This window comes from Cervus canadensis, chromosome 22 (assembly GCF_019320065.1).
Source record: "Cervus canadensis isolate Bull #8, Minnesota chromosome 22, ASM1932006v1, whole genome shotgun sequence".
In the NCBI taxonomy this organism is placed as follows: domain Eukaryota; kingdom Metazoa; phylum Chordata; class Mammalia; order Artiodactyla; family Cervidae; genus Cervus; species Cervus canadensis.
In genome coordinates this window covers 9807448-9822699 of record NC_057407.1, presented here as the reverse complement: position 1 = coordinate 9822699, position 15252 = coordinate 9807448, and the positions used below count along the sequence as shown (strand labels likewise).

General features: G+C 48.1%; 2 protein-coding genes and 1 non-coding gene across 4 annotated transcripts in view; 2 read left to right on the top strand and 1 right to left on the bottom strand.

Annotated features, from left to right (window-relative positions):
• Window positions 1-5879, top strand: part of RHOA (ras homolog family member A) — a 47243-nt gene extending 41364 nt beyond the window's left edge. For both annotated transcript variants that reach the window (XM_043443239.1, XM_043443240.1), the window contains 2 exons: window positions 3956-4086; window positions 4607-5879. In XM_043443239.1, the coding sequence (XP_043299174.1) occupies window positions 3956-4086; window positions 4607-4780 (305 nt within the window). In that variant the 3' untranslated portion in view covers window positions 4781-5879. The remainder of the gene's footprint in view (window positions 1-3955; window positions 4087-4606) is intronic.
• Window positions 5880-6925: 1046 nt separating this feature from the next.
• Window positions 6926-8096, top strand: GPX1 (glutathione peroxidase 1). Its single transcript, XM_043443238.1, has 2 exons — window positions 6926-7275; window positions 7540-8096. The coding sequence occupies exons 1-2, from the start codon at window positions 7018-7020 to the stop codon at window positions 7894-7896; spliced, it is 615 nt and encodes a 204-aa protein (XP_043299173.1). The 5' UTR covers window positions 6926-7017; the 3' UTR covers window positions 7897-8096.
• A 2244-nt stretch (window positions 8097-10340) lies between these two features.
• LOC122425205 lies at window positions 10341-10443 on the bottom strand. The gene has a single exon (XR_006264754.1). It is a non-coding gene; the product is annotated as a U6 spliceosomal RNA (small nuclear RNA).
• Between the last annotated feature and the right edge of the window lie 4809 nt (window positions 10444-15252).

Genomic DNA, 15252 nt, shown 5'->3' with positions numbered 1-15252 from the left:
GTTTCTCAGATCCTTTCTGGACATCAAGTGGCTGAAAAGCAGACATGAGTTTCAGAGAAGGAGATCATAAGTGGCCAAAGTCCTAGAGTCTCAGGACTGTAGACCCTGAGCCCTGAATCCCTTTTCAGCTGCCATGTTCACCTTGTAAAGTAGGTGGGTTCCAAACAGAAAGCTATTTTTTGCCCCCCTTTCTTTTTTTAAGGGGGACAGGGGTGGGAGGTGGGCTTGCAGCATGCTCTGACCAGGGCATTGAACCTGTGCCCTCAGCAGTGAAAGCACAGAGTCCTAACCACTGGATCTCCAGGGCATTCCCCAAAGCTGTTTTCTGGACTGAGATTTGGGGAAGGCTTTTTTGGGTGTCCACATCTTTTTTCAGTACTTGATATTGAGCCTGCTGCCTCCCAACATCTAGACTGATGATTTGCTGATTCCTAGTGGTGTTTTTAAAGCCCTGTTTTAGCCCTTTTATAAAGCCCCTTATCTAGTGGAGAGAGTTGAACCTGACCATTACACTAGCTAAGTTGGTCACATGTTACAGAAGCTGCTTTTTCCTTCAAAGAAAAAAAAAAAAATGTGTGAATGATGCTGACCTCTTATTCTGCAAAACAGAGCACCAGGGCCTGAAACAGAACTTGCTTTCGGTTTGTACTAAAGATGATAAAACTTCTTGCTTGGTTCTGTGGTGCTCTGTTTTAACAGGGCAGTGGATGGGGCAAAGATACTGTCATTATTAACACAAATGACAGTTGAGACCTGGCTGCTGGCCTGGGCTGTAGTCCTGGGGAGTTAGGGTTGGAGTGACCCTTGTGTGTCCTGCTTGTACTCAGGTAAATGACAATACTGAGGGGTGCTCTGAGACTTAGAACCGTTTGCTCAGTGTCATGCAGCCCAAGGAACCAAGTTGAGATGGAGCCACATGTGTGATACTTCCCAGGACTGAGACTGTGGGTGCTGCCTGCCATTGTCTCACTTTGGTTCAACGGTTGTGTTTTAGTTTCAGTTTTCAAATTAATCTGGCTTCCTTTGGTGGGACTCTCTGAAGGCCTTTGAGGCTGAGCTTTAGAGAGAAAATGGACACCTTCCCTTCAAACACACACATGATGAACTTTGCCTAAATCCTGTAGGAATGAGGACTGCATCCTTTGCCACCTCATCCAGGGTGTAATCCTTTAGGGACAAGAATACCTTCAGAGCGAAATATTACTCTTACTCTGTCTTACTTTTTCTTTGAACACTGTATCTCCTGGTCTCAAGGAAATCTTCAGTTTTTGACCTCTTGTCTATTTACTGTGACTTGTTTTTTGCTATCCCCTCACTCAGAGGGCAGGTTCTAGGCAGGAACGCAGAGGTAGAAAAAGCAAGGAGAGGTTGAGCTCCCTCTCTGGAGTACAGCTACACCGGAGGGCGGGGTGGGCTGATGCTGTGCCGTCACTCGTGGTCTTGGCAGGAGTATCACAGGTAGGTAGGGCCCCTTTGCTGACCTGAGTTACCTTAATTTTGCCAAGGGCCTTTTAAAAGTTCTCTTATTTTGGCTAGGGAGTAGCAGAGAATTCCACTGGTAGTTTGCACCAGTAAAATGTGTCTTGGGAACTCAGAAGTTTATATCAAGAAAATGAAAAGTTATAGGGGCTTCCCTGGTAGCTCAGAGATTAAAGCATCTGCCTGCAGTGCAGGAGACCTGGGGTCGAGTCGGGAAGATCCCCTGGAGAAGGAAATGGCAACCCACTCCAGTTTGCTTGCCTGGAGAATCCCATGGAGGGAGGAGCCTGATAGGCTACAGTCCATGGGGTCGCAAAGAGTCGGACACGACTGAGCGACATCACTTCACTTCACAATGTCAACCAAATGTTGGAATTTGCTTTTTATGTATGGTTGGATATTAGACCATGGCCCAGAGTCTGGGTGTAGAATAACAAGTTTGATCAGCAATCAGAATGTTGGTGTGAAAAAAAAAGAATGTTGGTGTGCAGGTTTCAGCCCTGTTGCTGGCCAATCCTGTGTAAAAGGCCAAATAGTAAATAGTTTAGGCTTGTTAGCCATGTGTTCTCTGTTGCATTTCCTGAATTTGCCATAACTACTCAGCTATACTGTTGTGGCACAAAAGCAGTCATAAAAAATAAATCCATGAATGAGCTTGGCTCTGTTCCAGTAAAACTTGACTTACAAAAGTAGGCTCTGGGTCTAGATAAGAATTCCTTTTCTCAAAAAAAAAAAAAAAAAAAGAATTCCTTTTCTCTAGCTTAATGGAATTCACAAGGACATCCAAAGCACTCCATTGTAAATCTATATAAAGTGATGTGTCCTGATATGATCAGATTACTTTGAGGGTAGGAGCAATTATAGGTGATTGCCATCACTGAATTAAAAGGTAAAAAAATTAAAATTTAAAATTATTCATGAAAAGTGAACATAAGAGAGGCAATTCATTTTATTTTACATGTCCTGGATTCTGAAGGTGGGGAGACTATTAGAGTAATAATTTTGTATGTTTAGCAAATAATTATTGAGCACCTACTTATAGAACCTATATTCTAGATGGAGACAGAAGAGCAAAAACCTAACTCTGATAGCAGGAAAGGTTACAAATAGCATTCATGGTGATGGATATGGAATAGGCTATGGCAGAATGGAGTGTTTGAAGATGACCACATGCTGCTGGTCAGGAGCCTCAGTGAAAAGGAGACCTCTGAGCAGAGGTGAGGGAGGCCAACAAAAGACTCCCAGGCAGAAGGAAGGAGTCCAGTGTGCCGTGTGGAGAGCGGGGGTTGCAGAGCCATGTGGCTAGTGGTGCGGGCCCCTCCTTTGATCATGAGAGAGATGGGAACTCTCGGATGGTTTGAACACAGGAGAGATGTGATCTCACCTACTCTTTAAAGTGCTCACTGTTGCAGCTTCACTGAAAACTGACCGCAGGGTGCAGAGCCAAGAGCAAGATTGAGTGCTGAGGCTGCTGGGCTTCAGTGTCAGATATGCTGGGCCTTGTGTCTTTATTGCTCTGCAGTTCTTAAGGAACCCCTTTGTTCTAGAATAAGGCTTTGAGTTTTAAGTTGTCACATTAGTGATTGGCTGTAGCTGCTATAGCAAAGGAGGAAAGTATCTGTCTTGTGGGCTGAGGAGTGGAGCATTGAATTGAGTTTTCGGACCTTATTCATGTAATTTCTCTACCTTCTAGCCAGAGGCAGGGCATCTTTCCATATTTTAACTCCTGCCTTTTGGTCTTGAAGTCAGAGAGTGAACAGTTTACGCCTAAAACATAGTGTCAGATTATGATTGGTACCATTTAAATGATCATCATACTAAGTATGGTGTACGCATTGAATCAGAATAACCTCATGTGAGGTCTTACAGTTATCTCCACTGTATAACGTCATCCCTGACTCTGAGATGCTCAAGGTGGTGGGTGTGGGAGGTTGAACCCAGGACACCTTATCTAAATTACTACAGTATTGGCAAGAAGCTACAACTGGTTATGATTCATTTTCAGAAGCCACTGAAGCCCTTTGAAATTCCAGTAACCCAAGGGTAGGTCATCCTGAGGGCCCATGAGTAAGGTGTAGATAAAGTGTGTGAACCCTGGGCTAGCTGTAGCCACAGAATGGGGACTCCTGTAAGCTGTGGTCAGAATCACCCAACAGTGACGTGGATGGCCGGCTGGTGGGGCAGGGGGTACCATTGTGGAGCCACCCCTTCTGAATCCTTCGCTCCTCTGTATCCTTCACCTGGCGCCACCTCCAGGGGAGCTGAGCTCCTTGGTATGACTGAGAAAAGCTGGTGATTCTGTGCTTCAGAGAAGGGGGGTTAGATTTTGCCTTTTTCGTGGTTTTGAAACTAGTGAAATTCCATTATATGTCCAGCATGATTCTGAAGTTTCTTTGCAATTTAACTAGAGCTTCTGGAGATTCTTCAAGGTAGAATTATATGTATCCCCAAATTATGTGCATTTTGCTTCTTTCAGAAAACATCCCAGAAAAATGGACTCCGGAAGTCAAGCATTTCTGTCCCAACGTGCCCATCATCCTGGTTGGGAACAAGAAGGATCTTCGAAACGATGAGCACACAAGGCGGGAGCTAGCCAAGATGAAGCAGGTATGGTCTGGGGCAGAGCTCTGTCTTCTGTAGCATTCGGGAACCCAGGACCCACGATTGGAGATTGAGGGAGCGAGGCAGAAACCCTCGTAGGCCAGGCTGTTTCAGAGAGACTCCCAGAAGCCTCTCTCTGTCCCTCTGGCCCTCATTGACTGGGGCCTGCACAGAGGGTCCCTAAGGCTCCCTAGCCTGTAAGGTGGGACCTCTCTCGTGCAGATTGCCTTCCTGAGAAGGGACCGGCACAGCAGTAGTCAGTGTCAGATGCAGGAGCTTTGTCAGGCTCTCGGTCTCCCTGTCCAGTTATTACCTTTGTATGTGTGAGGCTAGAGATAAATTGGTGGCAACTGAAGGATCAGGAAGCCTTGGGAGTCCAAACAGAGAGCCCTAATTAATGCCTTTTAAAAGTGCTGGGGGTGACACCTTGGCTTCTGAAGTCTTTTAGCAGAGTTTAAATACTCTATACCTACTTATTATATGTATGTAACACTGTTAACTAAAAGTACTCTCTTCTCTTTGCTAGGAGCCAGTAAAACCCGAAGAAGGCAGAGATATGGCAAACAGGATTGGTGCTTTTGGGTACATGGAGTGTTCAGCAAAGACCAAAGATGGAGTGAGGGAGGTTTTTGAAATGGCCACGAGAGCTGCTCTGCAAGCCAGACGTGGGAAGAAAAAATCTGGGTGCCTTGTCTTGTGAAACCCCTGCTGCAAGCACAGCCCTCATGCGGTTAATTTTGAAGTGCTGTTTATTAATCTTAGTGTATGATTACTGGCCTTTTTCATTTATCTATAATTTACCTAAGATTACAAATCAGAAGTCATCTTGCTACCAGTATTTAGAAGGCAACCATGATTATTAATGATGTCCAACCCACCTGACCCACCAGGGTCCTTCTGACACTGCTCTAACAGCCCTCCTCTGCACTCCCACCTGACACACCAGGCGCTAATTCAAGGAATTTCTTAACTTCTTGCTTCTTTCTAGAAAGAGAAACCGTTGGTAACTTTTGTGAATTAGGCTGTAACTACTTTATAACTAACATGTCCTGTCTGTCATCTTATCAGCTGCAAGGTACTCTGGTGAGTCACCACTTCAGAGCTTTACTCCTTTTAACAGATTTCATTGGCATAGCTCTGGGTGGCTATCCAGTTTTTTGAATATGTGCTCAGCCAGAAAGGCCCAAGTCCACGCAGCTGTGGTAAAGTTACAGTTCTGTGGTTTCATGTTAGTTACCTTATAGTTACTGTGTAATTAGTGCCGCTTAATGTATGTTACCAAAAATAAATATATCTACCCCAGACTAGATGTAGTATTTTTTGTATAATTGGATTTCCTAATACTGATATTTGTCATCTTCACAGAAAGTGTATTGGTTTTTTTTTTTTTTTTTTAAAGAAAGTGTATTTGAAAATAAAGTCAGATGGAAAATTGATTTTTTAAATTCCCGTTTTGTCAGTTTCTCGGATAAAAGATGGCCATGTCCCCCCATTTCAGCCCCACATACTCCAGTACCCCCTTCCCCAGAGCTGGGCTAAGTAAATAGGAATTCAGTCTTCTGCCTGAGGCACTTGGACACTCGGAAGGTGGCATAACCTGTCTCACCCGGACTGCAGGGTCTGGCTCTAGTTCACAGTGCTGTTTCTTCTCACTGTACCCAGGTTCCCTCCCAGAGGAGCTGCCAGTTCTCTTGGGCGGCCCTCAGTTTCTCTCTCCTCTCCAGCTGACTAAACTTTTTTTCTGTACCAGTTAATTTTTCCAACTAATAGAATAAAGGCAGTTTTCTAAACTTCCTGTATCCTGGTGTTTGTGTTGCTCTCTCCAGGGCTGGGAATGGGGGAATGAATTCTGCCTAGCTCACCTTTCCTTCAGGGGGCAAAGTACCAGCTTGCCCACCCACTCCCCAAAACCGGCACTAACCTGACTTCTGCCAAGGAGGTGGAAATGAGTATTTTGTCACATTCAAGTTCAGAGTGGGGTGGAGTAGGGAATACAGCCTACCGAGGAGTAGGTATTCCAAGCATTCATTCTCCCAGACAAATCTCGGGAGTGTGATATTTTCCTCTTCTTACTACCTGTCCATTCTCCGTGTCTTTTACTGGCAAGCCTGAGCTCCAGATGAAGTTGACTAGGTATGAGGATGGTCTGAAACCCACTTGAGTCCCCTTGGCCCTGCATGCTTTTGGGCTCCTCCCCTCCAGGAGTCTGGAGCAGGGCCTGAACAGTGACCCCAGAAACCCTGTGTAAAGGCAGTGCTGTGCTGGGGGTGTCAGTAGGTGGGAAACCGGAGGCTAGGATGAGAGCAGTCTAGGGCAGCGCCAGAGTGCAGAGATATGAGAAAGCTGGCTTTTGCAGTCCATCCCTGACTGACTGCCTGCCTCCTCGGCAGCATTGCCCACCCTCCTCCAGTTTAACCTTCAAAGCTCCCTGACTGCGTTGGCAGCTGCCGCCAACTGCACCGTCCCCGCGCCTGCCAATAGGGTTCGTTCTCCAGGAGTAGTGATACGGCCCAGGCGGGGCGGGCTGTGCAGCCACAGACAACGCACGCTCCTGTTGCTGGTCACCCTCCCGGGGCCAGGTCCAATCCCTGAAGAACCATTGAGAAAGAATCCGGAGCCCGTCTGGGCCCTGGGCGGGAATCATTCGCTCAACTACCGCAGTGCGGGCGCTGCACTCCCAGGGCCGGACCCAACGCGCCGGCGCCTCCGCACGGTCTGGGCGGTGTCCGCATCCGGCCCGGCCGCACCCTCCCGCCCCGCGGGCCCGCAGCTGGAGGCCGGAGGCCGGATGAGGCGGGACCCAGGCGGGGAGGAGCCGCGGCCGGAAAAGTGCCTGCACCACGTGACCCCCGGTCGCCCGCCTTTTAAAAGCAGGCGCTCCGACCCCCTTGTCCTTAAAGTCCGCGGCTCTCTATTCTCCACTCGGATACCCACACCATGTGCGCTGCTCAGCTCTCGGCCGCCCTTGCGGCGGCGGCCCCGCGCACGGTGTACGCCTTCTCCGCGCGCCCTCTGGCCGGCGGGGAGCCCTTCCACCTGGCCTCCCTGCGGGGCAAGGTGCTGCTCATTGAGAACGTAGCATCGCTCTGAGGCACAACGGTGCGGGACTACACCCAGATGAATGACCTGCAGCGGCGCCTCGGACCCCGGGGCCTGGTCGTGCTCGGCTTCCCGTGCAACCAGTTTGGGCATCAGGTGCGCCTAACCGCGCGGAGCGGGGGTGGGCGTGCGACCCGGGTTAGGAGCGCCCGCTAGTGCTCCGCCAGGCCCCAGGGCGCGGAGAGGCGGGCCTTCGGCTCGCAGCCCTCCGACGCTTTTCCCGGCTGAGATTCAAATCCACCCTGGAGTTAGGCAAGAAAGGTCACAGTCCAGTGACACATGGAAAACTCCAGGTTTGCGGTTAGAAGGCTTCCCTTCCCTCTCGCAGCCCTGGTTCCCAGCTGCTCTCCCCTCTCGCAGGAAAACGCCAAGAACGAGGAGATCCTGAATTGCCTGAAGTATGTCCGACCAGGCGGCGGGTTCGAGCCCAATTTCATGCTCTTCGAGAAGTGCGAGGTGAATGGCGAGAAGGCGCATCCGCTCTTCGCCTTCCTTCGGGAAGCTCTGCCTACGCCCAGTGACGACGCCACTGCTCTCATGAACGACCCTAAGTTCATCACCTGGTCCCCGGTGTGCCGCAACGACGTCTCCTGGAACTTCGAGAAGTTCCTGGTGGGCCCAGACGGTGTGCCCGTGCGCAGGTACAGCCGCCGCTTTCTGACGATCGACATCGAGCCTGACATCGAAACCCTGCTGTCCCAGGGGGCCTCTGCCTAGGGTGCCCCTCCTACCCTTGCTGCTTGGCGGTCAGCGCTGCTCTCCGGGGATTTTACCCATGAAGGTGTTCCTTCTAAACCTACGTGAAGGAATGCCTGATGTCCAGGAAAATCCCCTGAGGTGGGCACTGGTCCTGTCTCCCAGCCTCCCCTTTCCCAGACCACAGCTCCTTATGAATAAAGTGCCAAATGTGAGCAGAACTCCGTGTGTGTCCTGTGTAATTGTCAGCGTGGGACACCTTTCCTACTAACCTCATTGCCTTAGGGCTGGGAGCTTAAGCCCCCATTTCTTGGCTGGCCTTACCTAGCCAAGCATGAATACTCTAGCACTTTGTCTGCAGTGGAATTCACTCTTTCCTTTGTGGGAACCCAGGCTCCTCTCCCAGGGTTTCTCCCTCTGCCAGGACATGCAGCAGGGCCATCCCGAGGCCCTGTTACAAAAGAAAGTCTTTATTTAAAAAAGAGGAAGATGAATCAAGGGCTGAAACTGCCTGACCCTCTCCCGGTAGTTATGCCTCTTTCTGAGTATCTGTTCAGCTCAAAATGACCTAAACATATAACACCCTGAGCTCCCATTCACATTTGTTTAGTTTGTGGCCTTGTAACTGCAGAGCCAGCCCAAACTGGCCCTCATCTGTTGATACCAAGATAGTGAGTTGTTCTTCAGAGACAACAGAACAAAACCACAAATGCAGCCAGAGCATGTGCACAGGAGAAAAATTCTGACCTCTAATAATAATGCCTGGAATCAAGTTTCTCCACCTCCACCCCACCCCCCTGACATAGAATCAAAAGAATCTGTACATAACCACAACCTGAATGCTGGAACACTTTGAAAAGTGAAAGTTCCATTGTCCAGGAAGACCATACCTTAAATGGCCAAGTTCTAATGCCCTCCAATCAAAACCTGCCACACTACCGCTTCCACATACTAACCCATCCTCCCCTAACTCAATAAAGGTTGATCAAACTCCAGATTCAGTTCAGTTCAGTCATGTCTGACTCTGCGACCCCATGGACTGCAGTATGCTAGGCTTCCCTGTTCATCACCAACTCCTGGAGTTTACTCAAACTCATGTCCATCTAGTCGGTGATGGCATCCAACCATCTCATCTTCTGTTGTCCCCTTCTCCCGCCTTCAATCTTTCCAGCATCAGGGTCTTTTCAAATGAGTCAGTTCTTCACATCAGGTGGTCAAAGTATTGGAGTTTCAGCTTCAGCATCAGTCCTTCCAATGAATATTCAGGACTGATTTCCTTTAGGATGGACAGGTTGGATCTCCTTTCCAAGGGACTCTCAAGAGTCTTCTCCAACATCACAGTTCAAAAGCATCAATTCTTCAGCGCTCAGCCTTCTGTATAGTCCAACTCTCACATCCATACATAACTTGGAAAAACCATAGCCTTGATTAGACAGACCTTTGTTGGCAAAGTAATGTCTCTGCTTTTTAATATGCTATGTTGGTCATAACTTTTCTTCCAAGGAGCAAGCATCTTTTAATTTCATGGCTGCAGTCACCATTTGCAGTGATTTTGGATTAGGGACACGGATTTGACAGTCTTGCTTCCTGAGTCCTTATCCATCGACCTCCAGTTAAGGTCACCTCCCAGTAAAACTCTTCTCAACCTGGAGAAGGAAATGGCAACCCACTCCAGTATTCTTGCCTGGAAAAGTCCATGGACAGAGGAGCCTGGCGGGCTGCAGTCCATGGGGTTACATGACTGAGCATGTGTGCATGAAGGTGGAGGGAGATGGGTTGGTAGTAATAAACTGGTAGAACTAAAAAAATTAAAAAAACTCTTCTTAAAAGTGGGTACCAGGGACTTTCCTAGTGTTTCAGTGGCTAAGACTCCAAGCTCCCAACTTGGGGGCTGGTGTTCGATCTCTGGTCAGGGAACTAGAACCCACGTGCTACAACTAAGGATCCCAAGTGCCACAACTAAGATCCCAGTGCAGACAAAAATGTAGGTGCCGTAGTATTGGCTTCTATGCCCATCAGGCAGTGAGTCCTGTTTTTGGTAACAGCTTTTCCAGGTGTTAGGACCATATAAGTCTACTTTACACAGTTGGCAGCTCATGAGACATAACTTTCTTTCCTCAGGACACTGCTAGATCTTTGCATAGGTCCATCCAGCGCTTCTGTCTGCTCTGAAGCTGTGCTTACTGGTTGCTGCCGCTCAGGTAGTCAGCAGAGTACACAGTTGGTTGCTCTGACCCTGCCCAGCAGTTGCAATTTCGGGGCCAGGCTCAGGGCGGGGCATATCTTGGAGGCCAGCTGCCACTTCCCAGGTGTGGTTCAGTTCCAGCCCCTCCATCTGTGGTCCCTGCTGTCAGTAATCTCTTGAGACAGACAGATATGGAGCCACTTCCTATCACTGTACAAGGGACTCTGCAGGGCTGTATGCAATGAAGCTGCTTCTGTATTTTTTTCAAATTTTTTTTTTTTTAAATATGGACCGCTTCTCAAATTTGTATGTCATCCTTGTGCAGAGGTCATGCTAATCTCTTATCATTGCAACTGGAGTATATGTGCTTCCGAAGTAAGCACTGCAGTGAAGCTTCTGTTTGGACAGACAAGCACCCAGATACTTCGTTATCAGTCCAGAATGTGGTCCAGAGATTCTGGGGTCCCAGTGTTCATGGTCACATCAGTGACTCAAGTCCCTGCTGCGTTGGAATCAACTCTGAAGAACTTCTCTTCCAACCCTAAGCAGAAATCTTTGCTGTTGTTCTCCCCCTCCGTCTGGCTTTAGGTCATTAAGGGCAGTATCTGTTCCGGCTCCCTCTCCCTCCATCATCAACAGGCCTACCACCTCCCTCTGGCTGCAAGGCCTCTCCACCTCAGCTTTTTTTTAACTTTTTGGCTGCTCCACACAGCACATGGGATCTTAGTTGCCCGACCTGAGGTGCAACCTGTGTTCCCGGCATTGGAAACACAGAGTCTTCACCACTAGACTGCTAGGGAAACCCCCTCCATCTCAGATTTTGAGTCCCCTCTGAGGTGACCAAAGGCCGAGTTCTGTTGCCCATTTAAACCCCACCCTATCTGTACCCCTCTTAGAACCAAGACTCATGACATCTGTGAGTGACTCGTCTCACCCCAGAGGGTGAGAGTCTGGGTGCCCAGTGACTCACCCCTCATCACCCACGTTTTTCTCTTCTTCTTCAGTTTATGCCTTGAGCGCTAAGAGAAAGGAGCTTCCGAGATCCCCATGTGGCTGACGCTGGCTGGTGACTGCTCCTGCTCAGACTTGAAGTTGCCTGCCTCCTTTAACTGTCTTTTCCAACTCTCTTTTTCAGGAAGACTCAGTCTAAAGCCCCGTTAAGGGTTCATCTTCCTCCGCATAAACTAGAACTCTTCCCCCAAAACACACACACATTCTTTCTCGTTCAACCACCCTACTGCTACTGGCTGGGACCTGCACCCACTCCACCCTATTGTGAATCAGCAGCTCAAATTAACAAGTAAAAGTGAAGGAATCCCAGCGAGTCTGCCTGAGGTCCTGGCCTTTGGTGGTACTGCCTCCGGGACACTGCCTGATCTGGGAGCAGGCAGCAGAACTGAGTCCACAGGTCTTCCGAGAAGGGCTGGGCCCTGCTGTTACGCAACAGGTTCAGAAACCTCCATTTCAGAAGCTCTTCCAGAAAGGCTGGTTTAAACTTTTTCTAAACATTAAATCCGGTAGATCACATAGGTGTATATTACATCATTATGTACACACTAAATAGTTTACAGGTTTATTTGTCAACTATACCTCAACAAAGCTGAAAAAACAAAATCTGATACAACCCATTTGGTCAGGCCCTTCTTGCACAATTAGCCCTTTATCAAATGACTTCCTTCTTCTGTCTCCACGGAGTTCCACGAACAACACTTAAGTTTATTTTCAGAGAGGCATTCCTGGCCCAATCAATCTTTTCTCTTTTTTTTTTTTTTCCTTAGGGGGGCCGGGCGCACCCTGCAGCATGCAGGATCTTAGTTCCCAGATTAGGGATCCAACCTGTGTCCCCTGCATTGGAAGCACAGAGTTTTAACCACTGGACCACCAGGGAAATCCCTCTCGTAAGTTTTAACTTTAGTGTAATACTGAGTGAAAAATACTGGCTAACGATTTCCCCAGGAGAAATAAATTCATCCATGGCATGGATTTACAAAGAATGGACAGGGATCCAGGTCAGAGCACTCTGAATTTGGCAGGTTTTTGTTACTATGGTCACCAAATAGGATGGAAGAACGTGCTTTCATAGAGGTGTGACAGGTGTGACACACCTGTGCTGGCACTAAAATAAAACCCAGCTGGAGCTGGTCAACAAGTTACTGGGCATCCGGAACTGCTGGACTGGGAAGTGGGAGCTCAGATGAGAGAGGTTCTTGCCTGAGGAGTGAGGGCTCATGGGCCCTGGCCCTGAGGGTAACAGGGAAGCCGACTTGAGATCAGACATCCTTAGCTTTGACCTACCCAAGAGCTCAACTCCAGACCTGTCGCGAGAAAAAGCAAAAACAAAATCACCAGCTAGGTGGGTCACTTGCTGGTGGGTATTCTGTAAGTTGCATCCAGAAGCATTGAAACTGACAGGACATGACAGTGATGTACTGGTCAGAGGTCCAGCAGCCTTGCCATCATTCATCCTGCAGACAGAAATCCTATTCCCAGCACCCCTCCCAGGCCTAGGGTAGCCGTGGCCAGCAAGGGCAAGACAGGAGACCCAAGAACAGGCTCACTTAATCCAATTGCCTAGGGTCGGGCAGTATCCAGGACACAGGCAGCCCACCTTGGATGCTGTCCTGCAGTCCTGCGTATCTGTTACCCCAGTCTCTGTCCCCAGCTTGTGCCTGTGCCTGTGTAGCTGTGCATGAATCTAAAGAAGCCCTGGTCTGTGACTTCCCCAGAGGTCTCTAGTGGTTAAGACTTGTTCCAATGCAGGCGGTGCAGGTTCGATCCATCACTGATCAGGGAATTAAGATCCCACAGGCCCCAAGGTGTGGTTCAAAAGATAAATAAAATAAAACAGCCCATTCCTAAGCTCTCTAAAAAATTTTTTTTAAATGAAAAATAAAGACGCCCTGGCCCCTGAGGATTCCTTGGCAGACTCACTATGCATCCTCAGAGGCCAGGAGGGATGTTAAGCATAACTTTGTTTCCTACAACAGGTGCTTATATTACAATATTTTCTTCCTAGGCAAGTGTCTACAGCATCACCCTTCATGTTCCCCTAGCATTTTTTCCCCCCTAGCACTTTTTTTTTTATTTCCTAATTAGATTTTATTTCCATCTGGACAGCTTACGTTTTATTGGTGCGTGACGATATGATTTGGTTTTTGTTTTTCCTTCTGAACCCTGGATGAAAAGAAAACTCAGTTCTGGGAGGGACTGTCAGATAAGGGTACAGAATATGGTGAAATGGTGCTCGGTATCCTCAAAAAAATTAGCAAAATCAATCCTAGAAGATCCCTTATTTGCCCTCTTGCTAGTTAATAAATAGACTGCTGGGGAAAGGGAGGAATAGATTCAAGGGCAAAGAAGGGTCCAGATGGGATGAGGAAAGCAGGGACAGGCGTGTCCACCCCACTCCTGCTCTCACTTACACCTACCCTCTAAGTAAAGTAGTAGTAGACTTTACTGCTACTGCTAAGTCACTTCAGTCGTGTCTGACTCTGTGCGACCCCATCCCTGGGATTCTCCAGGCAAAAACACTGGAGTCGGTTGCCATTTCCTTCTCCAATGCATAAAAGTGAAAAGTGAAAGTGAAGTTGCTCAGTCATGTCTGACTCTTCGAGACCCCATGGACTGCAGCCTACCAGGCTCCTCCGTCCATGGGATTTTCCAGGCAAGAGTACTGGAGTGGGGTGCCATTGCCTTCTCCGCCCCCTAGCACTTTTATCACACAACGCACTATAATTACACGTGAAAACATCTTCCCCAGCCACGCTGGCTGTGAACCCCTGGAGAGTAGGGGCTATGAGTATATAATAGATTATTACTCAAAGGAAAAAATGACTACTATCTGGATAATTTTTTCATTCACCCAAGAAATGCTGAGAATTTGCTCTGTGCAAAGGGCAAACAACACACACAATTAATACCTAAATACTTTTTTAAGGTTCAGATGTTGACAGTAGCAGAATTTGAGCAGGAAGAGAAGGCACTGCCACACCCAGGCTCAGGGTGCAACACCTTCCTCGCCCAATCAGGACTGCCTACTGACAGGGGCATAACCAGAATGGAATCTGCAACAGCATGAATCTCCAACATGGGAAAGAATGACCCCACATCCTCTCTGTGAGATTCCTTCAGTTTTTTGCTTCTGTCACCTTCCTCGGTGTGTGTGTTCAGTTGCTCAGTTGTGTCCAACAATTTATGACCCCCATGGACTGTAGCTCACCAAGCTCCTCTGGCCATGGAATTTTCCAGGTAAGAATACTGGAGTGGGTTGCCATTTCCTCTTCTGGGGGATCCTCCCAACCCAGGGATGGAACCCAAGTCTCTCACATCTCCTGTACTGGCAGGCATATCCTTTACCACTGAGCCACCCTGGAAACGTCACCCTTCCCCAATAAACTTACCCCTTTTACCACAGAGATGATAGTGTCACTGATAAGACATTTAATTTTTCTAAAATGTATCTCTAGAGCCTTTCTCTTTTTCACTGTCCCCAGGCAAGCTAAAAAAGCACAGGCAAGGAGGAAACAAAAAATATTTCTCTCCTGATGGAACCTCTAATCAAAAGGTGCTCAATATTTATGAATATAGCCAGACATGCTCTGGGACTGCCAAGCAGGTGTTGACCAAGGTTGACTGGGGAGTAGGTTTAGAGTAAGCCATAGCACCAGCCAAGGAAAGAACTTTATGATTTGAAACCAAATAAAGCTTAAAGTTTACACACCCAGACATTACAAACCCTCAATTAGATCATCCCCATCCAAGATCGCGGGCATGTGACCAGTCAGTCAGGCCTGTTTCCCCTAGTTCCCTTTCCTGCTTTCCTTCCCATTGTTGTGCTCCAAGGTCCCAAGGCAATGGGTGAGTTGTTCAGTTCTGAGGTTTGGTTACCGGGCCAACAGAGGGGCCTACCAGGCCTATACCCCTCCCCTAGGGGAAACAGCCCAACAGAGAATCCAGCCCTGTGCCCAGGGTGTGTCCTGAGTTGAATTACTCAACTCCTTTCCTCCCAAATCCGTGGGTCACAATAGCAGGAACATGCAGGCAGAAGTTCACGGTTTCGAGTTCTGTTTTTAATGTGTAATAATCAAACTCACTATGAAAGTTTGAACACTTTAGAAATAATGATGATCTGATTATGAAGTGTCACTTTACCCCCTGCATTTTAACTTCCAGCACTTGATTATTTGAATATA